General features: G+C 39.2%; 1 protein-coding gene across 3 annotated transcripts in view; it reads left to right on the top strand.

The window, feature by feature from the left end:
* The window catches only part of LOC131166430 (DNA replication ATP-dependent helicase/nuclease JHS1), a 59,631-nt gene that overhangs the window by 3,219 nt on the left and 41,063 nt on the right, over positions 1 to 15,349 (top strand). For all 3 annotated transcript variants that reach the window (XM_058124971.1, XM_058124970.1, XM_058124969.1), the window contains exons 8-17: positions 9,829 to 9,961; positions 10,131 to 10,241; positions 10,343 to 10,439; positions 10,671 to 10,753; positions 11,120 to 11,185; positions 11,772 to 11,931; positions 12,094 to 12,145; positions 12,237 to 12,294; positions 12,443 to 12,553; positions 12,658 to 12,714. In XM_058124971.1, coding sequence (XP_057980954.1) covers positions 9,829 to 9,961; positions 10,131 to 10,241; positions 10,343 to 10,439; positions 10,671 to 10,753; positions 11,120 to 11,185; positions 11,772 to 11,931; positions 12,094 to 12,145; positions 12,237 to 12,294; positions 12,443 to 12,553; positions 12,658 to 12,714 — 928 coding nt within the window. The remainder of the gene's footprint in view (positions 1 to 9,828; positions 9,962 to 10,130; positions 10,242 to 10,342; positions 10,440 to 10,670; positions 10,754 to 11,119; positions 11,186 to 11,771; positions 11,932 to 12,093; positions 12,146 to 12,236; positions 12,295 to 12,442; positions 12,554 to 12,657; positions 12,715 to 15,349) is intronic.

Here is a 15,349-nt window from a genome sequence, read left to right on the forward strand (position 1 = left end):
ATGTGTGCGTGTGTGGGAGGGGGGTGTTCAAGCTTGATATATCATTTTTGGCCCACAACCTAACAGCTTAAGCTTTTAGGTAAAGTGGTAATCTAACAATTTATTTCAACCTTGTACTCGTAATTTATGTTGGTACTATATGCTCCATGATAATGCAAATTTTTTGTTTTTGTTAGGATTTCCAAGTTTTAATAAATGAGTCTTTAGATGGCTGATGAGGATCAGCATGCCCTACCTATGTCATTTTCAGATGTTGTGACACGTAGACGGCCTCCCGATGTCCACATTTCCTTTGCCGACATGATGACGAGTGGATGACCTCCCAATGTCTACATCGGTTTATAATTGTTTGAAGATTTTGAATGGATTATTTGAAGACTTGTTTTGAAGACTTTTCAATGTGCGAAAGACCCAAGTAGAGATGTCGAAGCAAGTCCGAAGTTCAAGACCCATGTGAGCCCCACACGGTCTTGTGGGCCTCACACGACTCCATTGGGCCGACACGAATTGGGCCTCCCTTTGACTCTTTTTTGTATTTAATTTGTAAACGTGCAAGACAACTTGCTTGCATGTGTATGTTAGGAAATTGTGTGAGTTTGTCTAGTGAGTTGGAGTGTTAGTAAGTTGTGCTTAGTATTTATTGTGTCTAGAAAGTTGGAGCATTTATTTTGTTAGTAACTTGTAAGAGTAATTATTGTGTCTAGTAAGTTGGTGTCTTCATTATTTGTGTCTCCCATGCTTGTGTGGGAATTGTTAGTTGTTTAATGTCTTTGTCCCCCCATACTGACTAAGCTTATTAATGCTTTGTCCCCCCATGCTAGCTATATATATACCCCTTCATTGTAAGAACTATGTGTAGAGAGAAAAAGTATTGATATTGAATTAAAGGGTATTTCCTTTGCGAAGCTTGTTAAGCTTTGTCCAATCCTTGTGATTGTGTAGTAAGAGGCTACGTCGTTCTCCTCGGAGATCAGGTGGTGAGAGACTACTATTCTATCCAGCAACTCCATCTCCATATCCTTCCTCCCTCACTCTCACGACCACCACCAAAGTTACATCCACACGGCCAGCACTTTCATATCACCATATGGACACCATCAATCTTTTGCATTGCTGCGTTCAATTGGTATCTCACAAGCTTGCACAAAGGACTCTAGGTGTGGACTAACTTGTGTTGAAAAGCGTCAAGTCATCCAACATATCTATTGGTAATCTCAGCACTTATTTGAACCCTTATTTTATATTGTAAGCCTTTGCTGGAAATCTGAAATTCCATATTTGATAAGCCCTTTGAATCCATAGATTGCAATATTATTGCTTGCTAGTCTAAATTAATTGTGGGAATATTGCTTGCTAACAATAGAACTTAAATTCTTGAAATTTTGAATAACATCTTGGTTAGGTTTACACTTGACCCTACTTTGTGTGAGACCAAACACCATTCCAAGGGCTTCCCCAGTGCGTCTGAATCCTACCCCAACCCCTAGGATGTCTACTCAAGTTAGGAATCCTTATCGAGGTTGTAGCATACCTATGCCTCCCAGAGAAAGACCTCCCCTTCTTCCACAAAGGTGAGTGAATTGTCAAGAGGACTTTGCTAAGAGACCCCCATGTCATGAGCCCTATGCCCAACATTGGAATGATGAGAACTGATGTTGATGACTTTCACATTAGGAGACCTTACCATAGGGACCATCTTGATCCTTACAAGGATGTAATGAGGATAGAAGCCCCCACCTATGATGGGCAGATAGACACTGATGTCTTCCAAGGTTGGTTGATTGGGATGGATTCCTATTTTGATTGGTGTAAGATGACTGACCCTCATCGGGTTAAGTTTGCAAAAATGAAGTTAACGGGGCAAGTTAAACTTTATTGGATAAATGTCGAAATGCAGGAAGCGAGGTTAGATCATCAACCTATTGAGCATTGGGATCTAATGAAGGATAGGTTAAGGGAGAAGTATGTACCCCTCAGTTATAGAGAGCACCTTATAGATCAGCTTTACAACTTGCGTCAAGGTAGCATGACTGTTACAGAATAATTGAGTCAATTCAATGAGTTGTCTATAAGATGTGGTGTCTATGAGACTGTTTGTCAGTAGATTTCCCGATTTTGCCTATGATTAAAGCCTAAACTGAGAAAAAAACTGTTTCCCTATCACATTGAGTCCCTTGAACATACCTATAATTTAACTCATGACTTTGAGCAAATGACTAAAGGGCCCATGGGAAAATGGTTTGATACCTTTTCAAATGAGTCATACTCTCGAAAGAAACAAAGTTATGACAAGTCCTGACAAGTGCAATCAGGTCAAGTTATCTCTCGAGGGCAATTTCACAGTCCAACAACCTATGGACAAAAGAAAAGCACCCATGACTGGATCCTCTCACCAGAGTTTTGGCAGTGCAGTATCAGGTGTCATAAATTAGGACACTTTTCCAAACAATGTCCCACTAAGAACTTCGAGCTTGATAGGGAAGATAGTACGAAAAAGAAGAAGGACAAGAAAGAAACTAGTGGAGGATCCTTGACTATCATAAGTGAAAATCAATTTGAACAGGAGAGTCAAGATACTCAGGTAGTGAATGAGGTTGTTACTAAGGAAATTGAAACATCCCTTCTTGAGCATGACACAACACTGGACGTATCACTTATACTTTACAAGTTTGAGAATGTCATTCTTGAACCACCTAGTGAGTTACCTCGTGTGAAAAAGATTCCACATGTCATGGATCTTGTTCCTAGTTCTTCTTTGCCTCATTTAACACATCATAGAGTAAAGCTGATAGAACGTGAGATGTTGATGAAACAAGTGAATGAAATGAGGGAACATGACTCTATTCAGGATACCATAAGTCTATGTGCCTGCCCTACTCTCCTTACTCCCAAGAAAGATGATACTTGGGGGATGTGCATCAATGATAGAGCAACCAACAAGATTGTCATCAAGAATAGGTTTCTCAAAACCATTGTTTCCAAAGAAGATGTACAGCTCATAGGTTACTTCTTGAAGGCCTTAAGGACCATGTTAGACACCAAACTTAAATGTTCCAGTGCTTACGACCCGCAAACCAATTGGCATGTTGAAGTAGTGAATAGGACCACATGCCTTAGCCCATTTTAGGTTATCACAAGATATAGTCTTAGGAAGCTTGTAGATCTTATTCCACTACCACTTAAGTCTAGAGTGAGTGAGTCGACTGATGTTTTTGCAAAGCATATACACAATCTACACTTTGAAATAAGAATGAAGGTTAATTTGAATTTTGAACAGCATAAATCTTGTGCTGATATACATTGCATGTTGAAAGAATTTTCAAAGGGTGATGTGGTTATGGTCTGTATTCGTCCTGAGTAGATTCTTGTAGGAAAGGTGAGGAAGTTACATGCCAACAAGATGGATCATTTCAAAATTTTAAAGAAAATTGGTTCTGATGCTTACATGCTTAATATTCCTGTTGATTTTAGCATAAACAATGTTTTTAATGTTGAAAACTGGTGATATGGTTATGGTTTGTATTCGTCCTGAGCAGATTCTTATAGGAAAGGTGAGGAAGTTACATGCTAACAAGATGGATCATTTCAAAATTTTAAAGAAAACTGGTTCTGATGCTTACATGCTTAATATTCCTATTGATTTTAACATAAACAATGTTTTTAATGTTGAAAATCTAATCATATTTCTTGTAGCATCTTCTTTTATAGAACCTTCAAATTCTAACCCCGTAGGTGACCCCACTCCATTTCCCACCCCTCTTGAACCTCAAAACCTAAAATTGCCTTTGCCTCTACCCTTACCCATGCCCAAGAACCTTGATGTAATCTTGGATGTCAAGACAAAATTTACACAAGCAGGATCATACTGGAAGTACTTGGTCAAGTGGAGAGGTGAGCCACTTCTTAAAAGGAGTTGGAATTTTAAGGAAGACCTCCTTCATCTTAACTCGAAATGTTACTCCTAGTACTTCATCATTGATTATTCGGAGAAGAATTCTTTTGGGCCCGAGAGAGATGATGGGGATCAGCATGCCCTACCTATGTCATTTTTAGATGTTGTGACATGTGGATGGCCTCATGTCACGGTCCGCCTTTTCCACACCGTTGTGAAGGGCCGTGCGGCGCTAGCTAAAGCACTCTTGCTTAACTAGCCAGCCTTTTGTTTACCAACATTCATCCACGAAGCACTTTCATTAACATTCAATCAGATAGCAGCGGAAATTATAATCAATTCATGAAAGCCGTGGCAACCAAGCAGTAAATATTGAAGCAAACGTAATTCATTAACAAATCCTCCGTTGACATGTTGTACTTAGCGAGGGAGGCAAGTAGGCTAAGCACGTTGACAATTGCTAGTGAGTTTTACAATGATTGATGAACACTCACCCTCCCCTAAAGAGCTTTCTAGGCCATTCTCACTCTAGCACTAGGAAACATCAAAGTGACCGAGGAGTCATACTGCCTTATTTGGCTTACAATGAAAGAAATACTAGAAAATAACCCTACACTAGTATTTACATGATGGAAACCCATCCCAAACACACGAGATAAGCGGTCATAGGCAAGCATAATGCCCTGAACAAGCTTAGCCCGTGACATTCTCCCCCACTTATGCGGTCGACGTCCTCGTAGACTTTTGGCGGTAGGTACACTTCAAATTTGTCCACGAACAGTTGAATATCTTCCGCAGAAATCCAGCTGATTTCTTTGTCATTAAGGCATTTCCACTCCACTAGGAACTTCTGCCGCTTCTTCCTTGAGGATATGAACATTCTGTTTGCAAGGATCTCTTCAACATCATGTCTGTCAGGTGGCACTGTCTTCAACTCTACGCTGTTTGACTGACTCCTGCTCAGGTTGTTGGTGTTGGCGTTGAATGGCTTGAGGCAATCGACATGAAATTGCGGTCTTCTCTCCTGTTCTGCCCATTTCTTCATCTGCTTAGAAGCTTTCTCCAGATAGGCTTGGGCAAAGTTTGCATTCTGTCTCCCTTCACTGGTGAAGATGTACGCCTTAGGACTCTTTCGTCTGTACGGCTCGCCCACTGTGTGAGGTAACAGCGGCAGCTGGCCTGTAACAAGCGCAAAAGGGCTCTTGTTGGTTGTTGAGCGCCTTCGGGCGTTGCCACAGAACGGAGCCACATCAAGTAGTTGCACGCCATTCTTCTGGTTGTCATTGACACAATGGTGCAAGTACTCATCTAGTAGCTCTCTGAATCTCTTCATCTGTTCGTCTGTCTGTCGATGATAACTCGAAGAGATGTCAAGGTGTGACCTGAATATCCTGAAAAATTCTGTTAAGAAGTTGTCAGTGAACATTAAATCTTGGTCACAAATAATAACTTGGGGAAAACCCCAATGTTTCACAATAGTCACAAGGAACAATTGTGTCGTCCCCTCTGCCGAACAGTACTTTGGTGCGGCCATGAAAGTACCATACTCCTTCCGCTCCCCCTTGTCTTGTTGGCAAGTGAGACAAGTTTTGGTATAATTAACCACATCATCCCGCGTGTGCGGCCAATAATACCTTCCCAGTAGTCCTGTCATTGGAGTCATTCTCCGCGAATACCCCTTAACGAACTTCCTGCTGTAACCAGTAAGGCCAAGAAAGGAACGCAACTCCTTCACTGTCGTGGGGATCTTCCGTTCTTGATTCATCCTTACCTTCTCCATACCCCTCCGGATACGACCTTGTTCAACGACTTGACCAAGGAATTTGTTGCTCCACCGAGCGAAAGAGAAATTCTCCTTCTTCAAATTCAGACTGTTTCCCTTCAGCCTGTCGAACACCTTCCGTAGATGCTCTTCATGTTTCCTCTGAAACAACACCGATACTCCCAACGGTGTTTTGGAAGGGCGAACACATCCCGCTTCCACTTCATCAAGTTGCTTCCCCAACTCTACTATCTCTCTAGGCGCAATCCAACATGGCCTTTTAGCAGGTGGTTTCACTCCTGATAACAACTTGATCTCTTGCTCCACAGTCCGTCGTGAAGGCAAATTTTGAGGCAGCTTATCCGGCAACACCTCCTTATCCTCATCCAACACCGCTTGGATGGTCGTAGGCTCCAGCTCTTGGCCTACTTCTTTGTCTACCACCACCGTGGCTAGACGTGTCTGCTCACCCTGACCCAATCCTTCATTGAGTTGTATGGCTGAAAGGGACTTCCCTTCGTCTCCTTTCGTTGCAACGACTTGCACCATGCACGAGTGATCTCCCATCAGACACAGGGAACCAGCCGAAGGCATCAGCACTGCCCTCGTCCCCATTAGGAACTTCGTTCCTAGAATGACTGGATAGTCATCCAATGGCACCACTGTGAAATTCGCATGACCTTCCCACTGTCCAAGCTTTATAGCCACTTGCTTGGCTACTCCCAGAGTAGGCTGGGCTACAGAGTTAACTGCTTTCACGCGTCCTGTATCCTTCTCTAAGGATAAGTTGAGTCTTTCTGCTTCCAACTGCGAAACAAAATTATGAGTAGCTCCCGTATCCACCATAGCGCGAGTACTCTTCCCATTTATCCTCAAGTCCACAAACATTAACCCTTTTGCTCGTGTAACTTTCGGTGTTTTCGCCTGTTTTTCCAATGCGTTCACTAACCGCACTGAACCCACCCTCGGGGCTTCATCCTCTTCCCCATCGTCTTCCACTGCCTGTTCTACAATGGAAGCCTGTAAGGCATTAAGTGATGCTTTGTGAGGGCACTCAAAAACTCTATGAGGACCTCGACACAAGAAACACTCAATTTTACTCTTCCCCTTTCCATTGGGTGTGTTGAACCCTCGAGACGACGAAGCTTCCTGTAAGGTTGATGAATTAGGGTCGGCTCCCCCACTCTTGGGTTTGCCATTCTTGAAAGACTTTCCACCGTTTCCATCTCCGCCAAACCGTTTGGACGAAGTGGTCTCATCACCGGCGTAGTCTGTCAAGCGTTCTGCAGCCGCTTGTGCAGTTGACAAGTCTTGAACCCTTTGTCTATGAAGTTCAGTTCTTGCCCACGGTTTCATCCCCTCTAGAAAATAGAACAACTTGTCCTTCTCCGACATATCCCGAATATCCAACATTAAAGCAGAAAATTGTTTCACATATTCACTGATTGAACCCGTATGCTTGAGATCTCTCAGTTTTCTCCTTGCATTATACTCAACATTTTCAGGAAAGAATTGGGCCTTGAGCTCTCTCCTCAAGTCTGCCCAACTATCAATCACACAGTTTCCATTTTCAATTTCTCTGTACTTGGTACGCCACCACAGTTTGGCATCACCAACCAAGTACATGGTCGCAGTATCCACCTTTGCCTGTTCTGAGGCCATCCTCACAACGCGAAAGTACTGCTCCACATCAAACAAGAAGTTCTCTAACTCCTTGGCATCTCGGGCACCCCCATACGTCCTGGGTTCTGGCACCTTGGTTTTGCTAACTCCCGGAGTGTTGGAGTTCCCCATAGCAAGAACCATCACATTTACCTTTGCATCCAGATCTGCCATCCGGGCTTGCAAAGTTTCCACAGTGTGGCGAAAGTCCTCTGACATGTCGCCTATCAAACCTGCTTGATGTTTTTGTGATCCCCTCACTTCATCAACAAGTTCTCTCATCTGGGCCACCTCCGCGGCCATAGTGTTGGTTGACTCTTCAACCTGTGCTTCCAGCACGCTGATCCTCTCAGCATTGTTTGGTGCCATGGTCACTTACCAAAGCTTTCCAAACCCAACAACGAAGGCAATCGAATTCACGTAGCAACTCAACCTTGGGCTCTCACCAAGTGTCACCGACTTGGGCTCTGATACCAAATGTCACGGTCCGCCTTTTCCACACCGTTGTGAAGTGCCGTGCGGCGCTAGCTAAAGCACTCTTGCTTAACTAGCCAGCCTTTTGTTTACCAACATTCATCCACGAAGCACTTTCATTAACATTCAATCAGATAGCAGCGGAAATTATAATCAATTCATGAAAGCCGTGGCAACCAAGCAGTAAATATTGAAGCAAACGTAATTCATTAATAAATCCTCCGTTGACATGTTGTACTTAGCGAGGGAGGCAAGTAGGCTAAGCACGTTGACAATTGCTAGTGAGTTTTACAATGATTGATGAACACTCACCCTCCCCTAAAGAGCTTTCTAGGCCATTCTCACTCTAGCACTAGGAAACATCAAAGTGACCGAGGAGTCATACTGCCTTATTTGGCTTACAATGAAAGAAATACTAGAAAATAACCCTACACTAGTATTTACATGATGGAAACCCATCCCAAACACACGAGATAAGCGGTCATAGGCAAGCATAATGCCCTGAACAAGCTTAGCCCGTGACACCTCGCAATGTCAATATTTCCTTTGCCGACATGATGACACGTGGATGACCTCACGATGTCCACATCGGTTCATAATTGTTTGTAGATTTTGAATGGATTATTTGAAGACTTGTTTTGAAGACTTTTTAGTGTGGGAAAGACCCGAGTAGAGATGTCGAAGCAAGTCCAAGTTCAAGACCCATGTGAGCCCCACACGGTCTTGTGGGCCTCACACGACTCCATTGGGCCGACACGAATTGTTTGTATTTAATTTGTAAACGTGCAAGACAACTTGCTTGCATGTGTATGTTAGGAAATTGTGAGTATGTCTAGTGAGTTGGAGTGTTAGTAAGTTGTGCTTAGTATTTATTATGTCTAGAAAGTTGGAGCATTTATTTTGTTAGTAACTTGTAAGAGTAATTAATGTGTCTAGTAAGTTCGTGTCTTCATTATTTGTGTCTCCCATGCTTGTGTGGGAATTGTTTGTTGTTTAATTTCTTTGTCCCCCCATACTAGCTAAGCTTATTAATGCTTTGTCCCCCCATGCTAGCTATATATATACCCCTTCATTGTAAGAACTATGTGTAAAGAGAAAGTATTGATATTGAATTAAAGGGTATTTCCTTTGCGAAGCTTGTTAAGCTTTGTTCAATCCTTATGATTGTGTAGTAAGAGCTTACGTCATTCTCCTCGGAGATTAGGTGGTGAGAGACCACTATTCTATCTAGCTACTCCATCTCCATATCCTTCCTCCCTCACTCTCACGATCACCACAAAAGTTACATCCGCACGGCCAGCACTTTCATATCACCATATGGAAACCATCAATCATTTGCATTGCTGCGTTCAATTGGTATCTCACAAGCTTGCACAAAGGACTCTAGGTGTGGACTAACTTGTGTTGAAAAGCGTCAAGTTATCCAACATATCTACCCTTATTTTATATTGTAAGCCTTTGCTGGAAATCTGAAATTCCATATTTGATAAGCCCTTTGAATCCATAGATTGCAATATTACTGCTTGCTAGTCTAAATTAATTGTGGGAATATTGCTTGCTAACAATAGAACTTAAATTCTTGAAATTTTAAAAACATCTTTGTTGCATATAACTTGATTCTTTTGTGAAAGAACTCTTGGGACTTATTTCAGAACAGCATCATACACCCTTTCAAAATCCCAAAACATGTGAAATGTCCTCTGGTTTATTGTGTTTATGTTCGAATAATTAAATTCTTAATTTAAAGTGTATTGAGTGTATGTGCTTTGAACCGTAGGACTAGGCCACCCTTTCCCGTCCTACATCAATGGCTATGTTGGTTATGTGGATCTATTGATCTTATTGTATTATTTTTTAAATAGTCTATTAACCTTTAAAATTATTATTTGTGAAGTATTGTTTTGTGCTACCAGATTCTCCTTAGATGTTTTGTTTGAGTTTAAACCAATTACTTTTGTCCTAATTGCTGGCTTCAGTTAAGTAGTGCCAGTGGAGAGATTATGTTCTTATTGTTTCCCTCCTTGCTCCCTCACAACAGGTTTTACAGTGTTGTTGCACCTGGAGATACTGTACATGTGATCGGTGAATTTAATGACCAGGGAACATGCGAAATTGATCATGAAAACAATCTTCTTGTTGTTCATCCTGATATGCTGGTGTCTGGTACCAGGGTAATTACTGTCCTCTTATCTGAATAATATTTATTTGTTTTTTATTTTCATATGTGGCAATGTAACTTGAGGTTTTTCTAAAGGCTTTGAATAAACATTTATAAAGGTTTTTATTAACTATATTTATGCTTATTCTATTGTTATTGAGAAATTTAGATATGTTTGCTAGGTTGCTGCTAGTTTTAGTTGCCCAAGGCGAGCTGTCCTGGACGAGAGGTTAAAATGTGGTGAGCATTCAACTGCAGCATTAATTGGTACATTGCTGCACCAAATTTTTCAGGTTTCATGCTCTTAAAACTCTGATCAATTAGAAAATTTGTTATATAGTAAGTTATCTTTGCACTTTGCAAGCTTTTGAATTGTACTATATTCTGACTGTAGGCTGGGCTTATTAAGGATGTTCCCAGAAAAGATTTCTTGGAGGAGTATGCAAGAATTGTGCTCCAGAAAAATGTTGAGAGCTTGTATGCTTGTGGAGGTGGAGATTTATAAAAAAATGCTACTTTTCTATAATTTCCCATTTCTCACTGGCAACATCATCCAGGTTCATCATTATATTGGACTTGTGAAAACATGTGCTCTCTCAAATTAGTCTAATAGGATATTCTGTTAATATCTTGCCATCAGTATTTGGGTGATAATGTGATTAATATATTGTATTTATCATCTTCGTTGAAATTTCTAATGTTTACTACTGTGGAATCTGCAGTAAATGAAACTGACACGTGGAAAACCTTGATTGAGGCAATTCCAAGAATATTAAATTGGATAAACCTCTTCAAAGCCTCACAGGTACACCAAGTAAAACAGTGGATTGTGTTTCAGACAGGACTACCAAATTGTTTCCTATGCACACCTTGTAAAACCACTGTGCTGAAGCTAATTATAAAGTATTAACATTTTTGCAGAATAAGTGGGACGGATTTAGGTTTGTTGCTCAATTAAAAAATGCATTCAACTTTATGATAATAATTATACATCTAAATGATATGATGGGAAATTGCTCAATGCCAAACTTCTACATGCTAGGCATGTTGCATTCATTTTGGACACACCTGTGATAGTGTCCATGCTATGGACACTGCTATAATTTGGCTAATTTTCTGACTCTAGAACCATAACAATGTGCATGATGTTTAACAAATCAAATCTTGGCAGAATTCAAAGGTACCTGCTGTTGATTTTGGATCTGATGACGGGCTGAAAAGGATCAACATCTCTGAGGTAGGGCATATCTTGCAATCTTGTTTATAGCTATACAGATAGGTGAACCATCTTTTTCCTATTTTCTTCTGTGTATGTATGTATTCATGAATATATTTGTCCATAGATCGTGAGAGTATTTAAATGTATGACAGGTATAATTGTTGATGCACTTGCAGTTTACCTACCTGCAGCCCTTCCTAATCTTTTGACATTCTGCATGCATGTGACTTCCCATGCCTGATGGCTTTTTCTTTTATTTAAAATATTGAAGCTATGATCATTTAATACATTTTCAGTTTTCTTTAATAATATTTATAGTCAATTCTTTTTTGGGTGGTGTTACAAGTATATAATTACCTTCTGGAATATATATATATATATATATATATGGTAAAAATATTTATAGTCTAGTTACATTAAATTTGTCCTCGTAACCTCAATAACTACTGTTTAATTGTTTCCCAGCAGAGTCACTACCACAACTCCAGTTGCTTAATTAAATTCCTTTTACTGATCAAGAAAATAAAAACTACTATTTAATTGTTATCTCCTTGCATTTAAACAACACCGCATTACTTTTACAAAAGGTTCGTCGTAAATGTAGGTAATAGATATTGAGGAGATGGCATGGGCCCCAAAATATGGCTTGAAAGGAATGATTGATGCTTCTCTCCGGATAAAAGTTGGGCCTCATGCTGAAGAAATTGACGAGAAAATTGTGCCTCTGGAGTTTAAAACTGGGAAAAGTACCGGTGGCCAGGCAAGTATCTTCTATGATAGTTATTTTTGTGCCAACTGCTAAGTGCCAAGGAATGCCTGAATAGTTGGGACTTGGGAATTTGGAAGTTGTAAACCATCAATCTAATCAGTATACCTCCCCTAGTATTATTGTCTTCGTGACTCATGGTTGTCATTTGTACAGTCAGCTATGGAGCACACTGCCCAAGTGATCCTGTACACTCTGCTTATGTCTGAGAGGTGTGTATGGATGAAATGATTTTTTTTTAGTGTATTATATTTGTTGAAGGTGCATTCTTTTGCTAGCCCTATTTCTTTTTCTGTCTTTCAGGTATCTAAAGCCTATTGATTCTGGTCTTCTATATTATCTCCAGACAGATCAGACACAGGTAAAGAAGGCTTGGGCCTTTTTTTTGTATTTTTTGTTTTGATTATTCTGATTTATTTTTTTAATTTTTTTTGGGCCCGGGGGGGGGGGGGGGGGGAAGGGGTGTTATAGATTTTAGATGTATTTAGAGTGTCTCTGTCATTTTGAAGGGAATTGCAGTTCGAAGATCTGACTTGGTTGGGCTAATCATGCGTCGCAATGAACTTGCAAATGATATACTAAAGGCATTGACAATGCAGCAATTGCCCCCAATGTTACAGGTGTGGCTTTTGCCAAAACCTTTGCATCATATGCCTCATCCTTCAAGAGATCTCTTTACTAATTAATTACCATTTGAATGTATTTGATTAATCTTCTTTTCTAGAGTCTGAGCATGTGCAGAGGTTGTCGCCACCTCCAATTTTGTACCATCTATCATAAGGTAAACTTTTGATCCATTTAAAGTTCAAGGAGCATGGAAAGTAGATTCCAACTTGAAGGCTAATTAAATTTAGCTGTAATAAGTTTCCTTCCCTTGATTATGGTTTCATTTGGTAATGATCTCATAAATTCTAAGCAAAAATTAAAACTGATCAATGCCGACTATTTGTTTTTATGGATTTGTATTCATTTAGAGTTGATGTTCCTTCAAATGGAGCATGATACATTTGGTTAAATATATTGGTAATTTATTCTAAAATTATAATTTACTTGTTATCTGAGGCATCTAAAATCTTTTGAAGATCAAGGGGGCCAATTTAGCTGTGGATACTATTCCAATACCAAAGCAACTATGGAAATCATTTATTTTTGAAAAATACTTCTAGTTCTAACAGGAATGATCCTTTCTTCCTTGTTCAGTCCCATTTATTAAGGATTTCTTTTATTTTGTTTATGGTACTATTGGATGGTAGTAATTTGTCTATATTCAGAGTTTTTTTATTTCAGGATCTTCATTGTTTAAGTGGTTCTAGTTTGCCCCACTTTAGTTTCTATCATGGAACCTTGTGGTGGCTAGAATTTCATGAAACCAAGCCTATGAATTATTGACTTCCTTGAGTGATCTATGTCAGCCATGCATTGGGAGGTTGAGGGCGCAGGAGGGGGAAGGAGACAGGTTATATTTTTCCTTATTTTGGAATTGCATTGATGGCATCTTGTATAACAGTTTTGGCGTAGAAACTGAAGATGATAATGTGTGAATTGGCTAGCAGCAGTTGGGCACTGCCCTAAGTGGGAAAATAAGCATCTATATGCAACTTAAAGAAGTTTTTTCCCCGATTCTCCATTTGAGGTTTGCAGATGGGTCTCTTGAAGCAAACTGGAGAAGCATTTTAAAGCAAGAAAGTTGGAGGTTATATTGTTGATTATAAATTTGTTAGACCTGATTATTGTGTGTGTGGGAATGAAGGTGTGCTGAGCTTTAGCTGCCTTGTGACTGTGAAGGAAATGTGGTGGCAAAACTGGGTCTGGAAGTTGATGGGGAGCATGGAGTTTTTGGAGTTTTATAATCTTTCAGCATGAAATTGAGGAAGGTGATTGGAACTATGAATTTGTAAAACAGTAAAACTAATTCAAAACTTGAGATATAGTTTTTACATCTATTGAAACAATTAATTTTGATTATCAGCAAAGCATTTAATATTTAGCCACATATATTCATATGATGCTAGTTTTGTTTTTTCTTTTTAATTGTAACTTATAAAGTAATTTATTTGAATTGAAAACGTAACTTTTAGTAATTTAGTACTGATTCTGTATCTCACCTTTGTTCTGTTCTGTTCTTTCCCTTATCTGATCTTTTTATGTTCCGCCTCCCTACTGCTGTTGCTGCTTCTCTCCTTCTTCTTCTTCTTCTTCTTCTTCTTCTTCTTCTTCTTACTCTCAATTCTATCAATATATATAAATTTTAATATCTGTCCTACATCAGGAACTTTCTTTCCTTTCTTTTTTCCCAAAGACCCAAACAAATTCAAGGATTCTTGTTTCTTCAGCCCTAAAGTCATGAAGAAGCAAAAAAAAAAAAATTTATGGGTTGAGAAATCTTGTTTCTTCAATATTCTTGGATTTTGAATCTTGAATTTAGATTGAAGAATTCTTGGAATCCCGCTTTGCTTAAATATTCTTCAATTGATTTTTGTTAGCAATAAAGATTTTATGGGTTGAGAAATCTTGTTTCTTCAATATTCTTGGATTTTGAATCTTGAATTTAGATTGAAGAATTCTTGCAATCCCTCTTTGCTTAAATATTCTTCAATTGATTTTCTTTAGCAGCAATAAAATTCCTGCAGCAGAGATGAGATGTAGCAGCCGAAGCCATAGAAAATCAAATCCTAGTTGACCCAAAGCTTCAAATTCATTTTTGGACCCAACTCATATTTGGGTAGATTGAAGAATTCTTGCAATTCCTCGATGCTTAAATGTTCTTTAATTGATTCTTGTTTCCAGCATCAATTTTTCTACATCAAAGGGTATTTTTCAAGCAGTTGTCTTCACTTTTTTAGTTTTAGTCACGGTGAGATCTTCTCCTCTCTTGTCATTTCTTTTATTATTATTGTTATTAAGTTCTTTTTTTTTTTTTTTTTTTTCTATAGTTGGTTAGCTGTGGTGATTTTGTGTCTAGGATTTCTAAGCTTAATTTTTGCCTTTTGTGTTTTCATTTGCAAGCCTTGGAATATAACAATATTTAGTTTTATTTTTTATTTTCCAAACAGTACTATTGTGTGGATTTTAGTCTAGCTTGAATTCACGTTCAAAATTGTATGCTTAAAATTATTATTTTTTTAATGCATTGTATTGTGTGAGTAGTTTCTACTACTTGTAGGGTGTAACCTAGAAAACTGTCCTTGTGAAATAAGTTTGCTAAAAGAAATGCAAACATGTACTTCACCTGTGTAACACAAAGTCTTTGTACACACAACTGGTCCCAAGCTCAGATAAAGGAGTAGGGTTGTGTATAGACTATTTTAGATTCTTTATCATTAATTCTTACCAAAATCACCTAGATCAAGGGAATAAACCGGGTCAGTATAAAAAGGAGAGGGTTAATAAGTTAGTACATCAAATTGAGATAAGAT

The sequence above is a fragment of the Malania oleifera genome, chromosome 10 (genome assembly GCF_029873635.1).
Source record: "Malania oleifera isolate guangnan ecotype guangnan chromosome 10, ASM2987363v1, whole genome shotgun sequence".
In the NCBI taxonomy this organism is placed as follows: Eukaryota; Viridiplantae; Streptophyta; class Magnoliopsida; order Santalales; family Ximeniaceae; genus Malania; species Malania oleifera.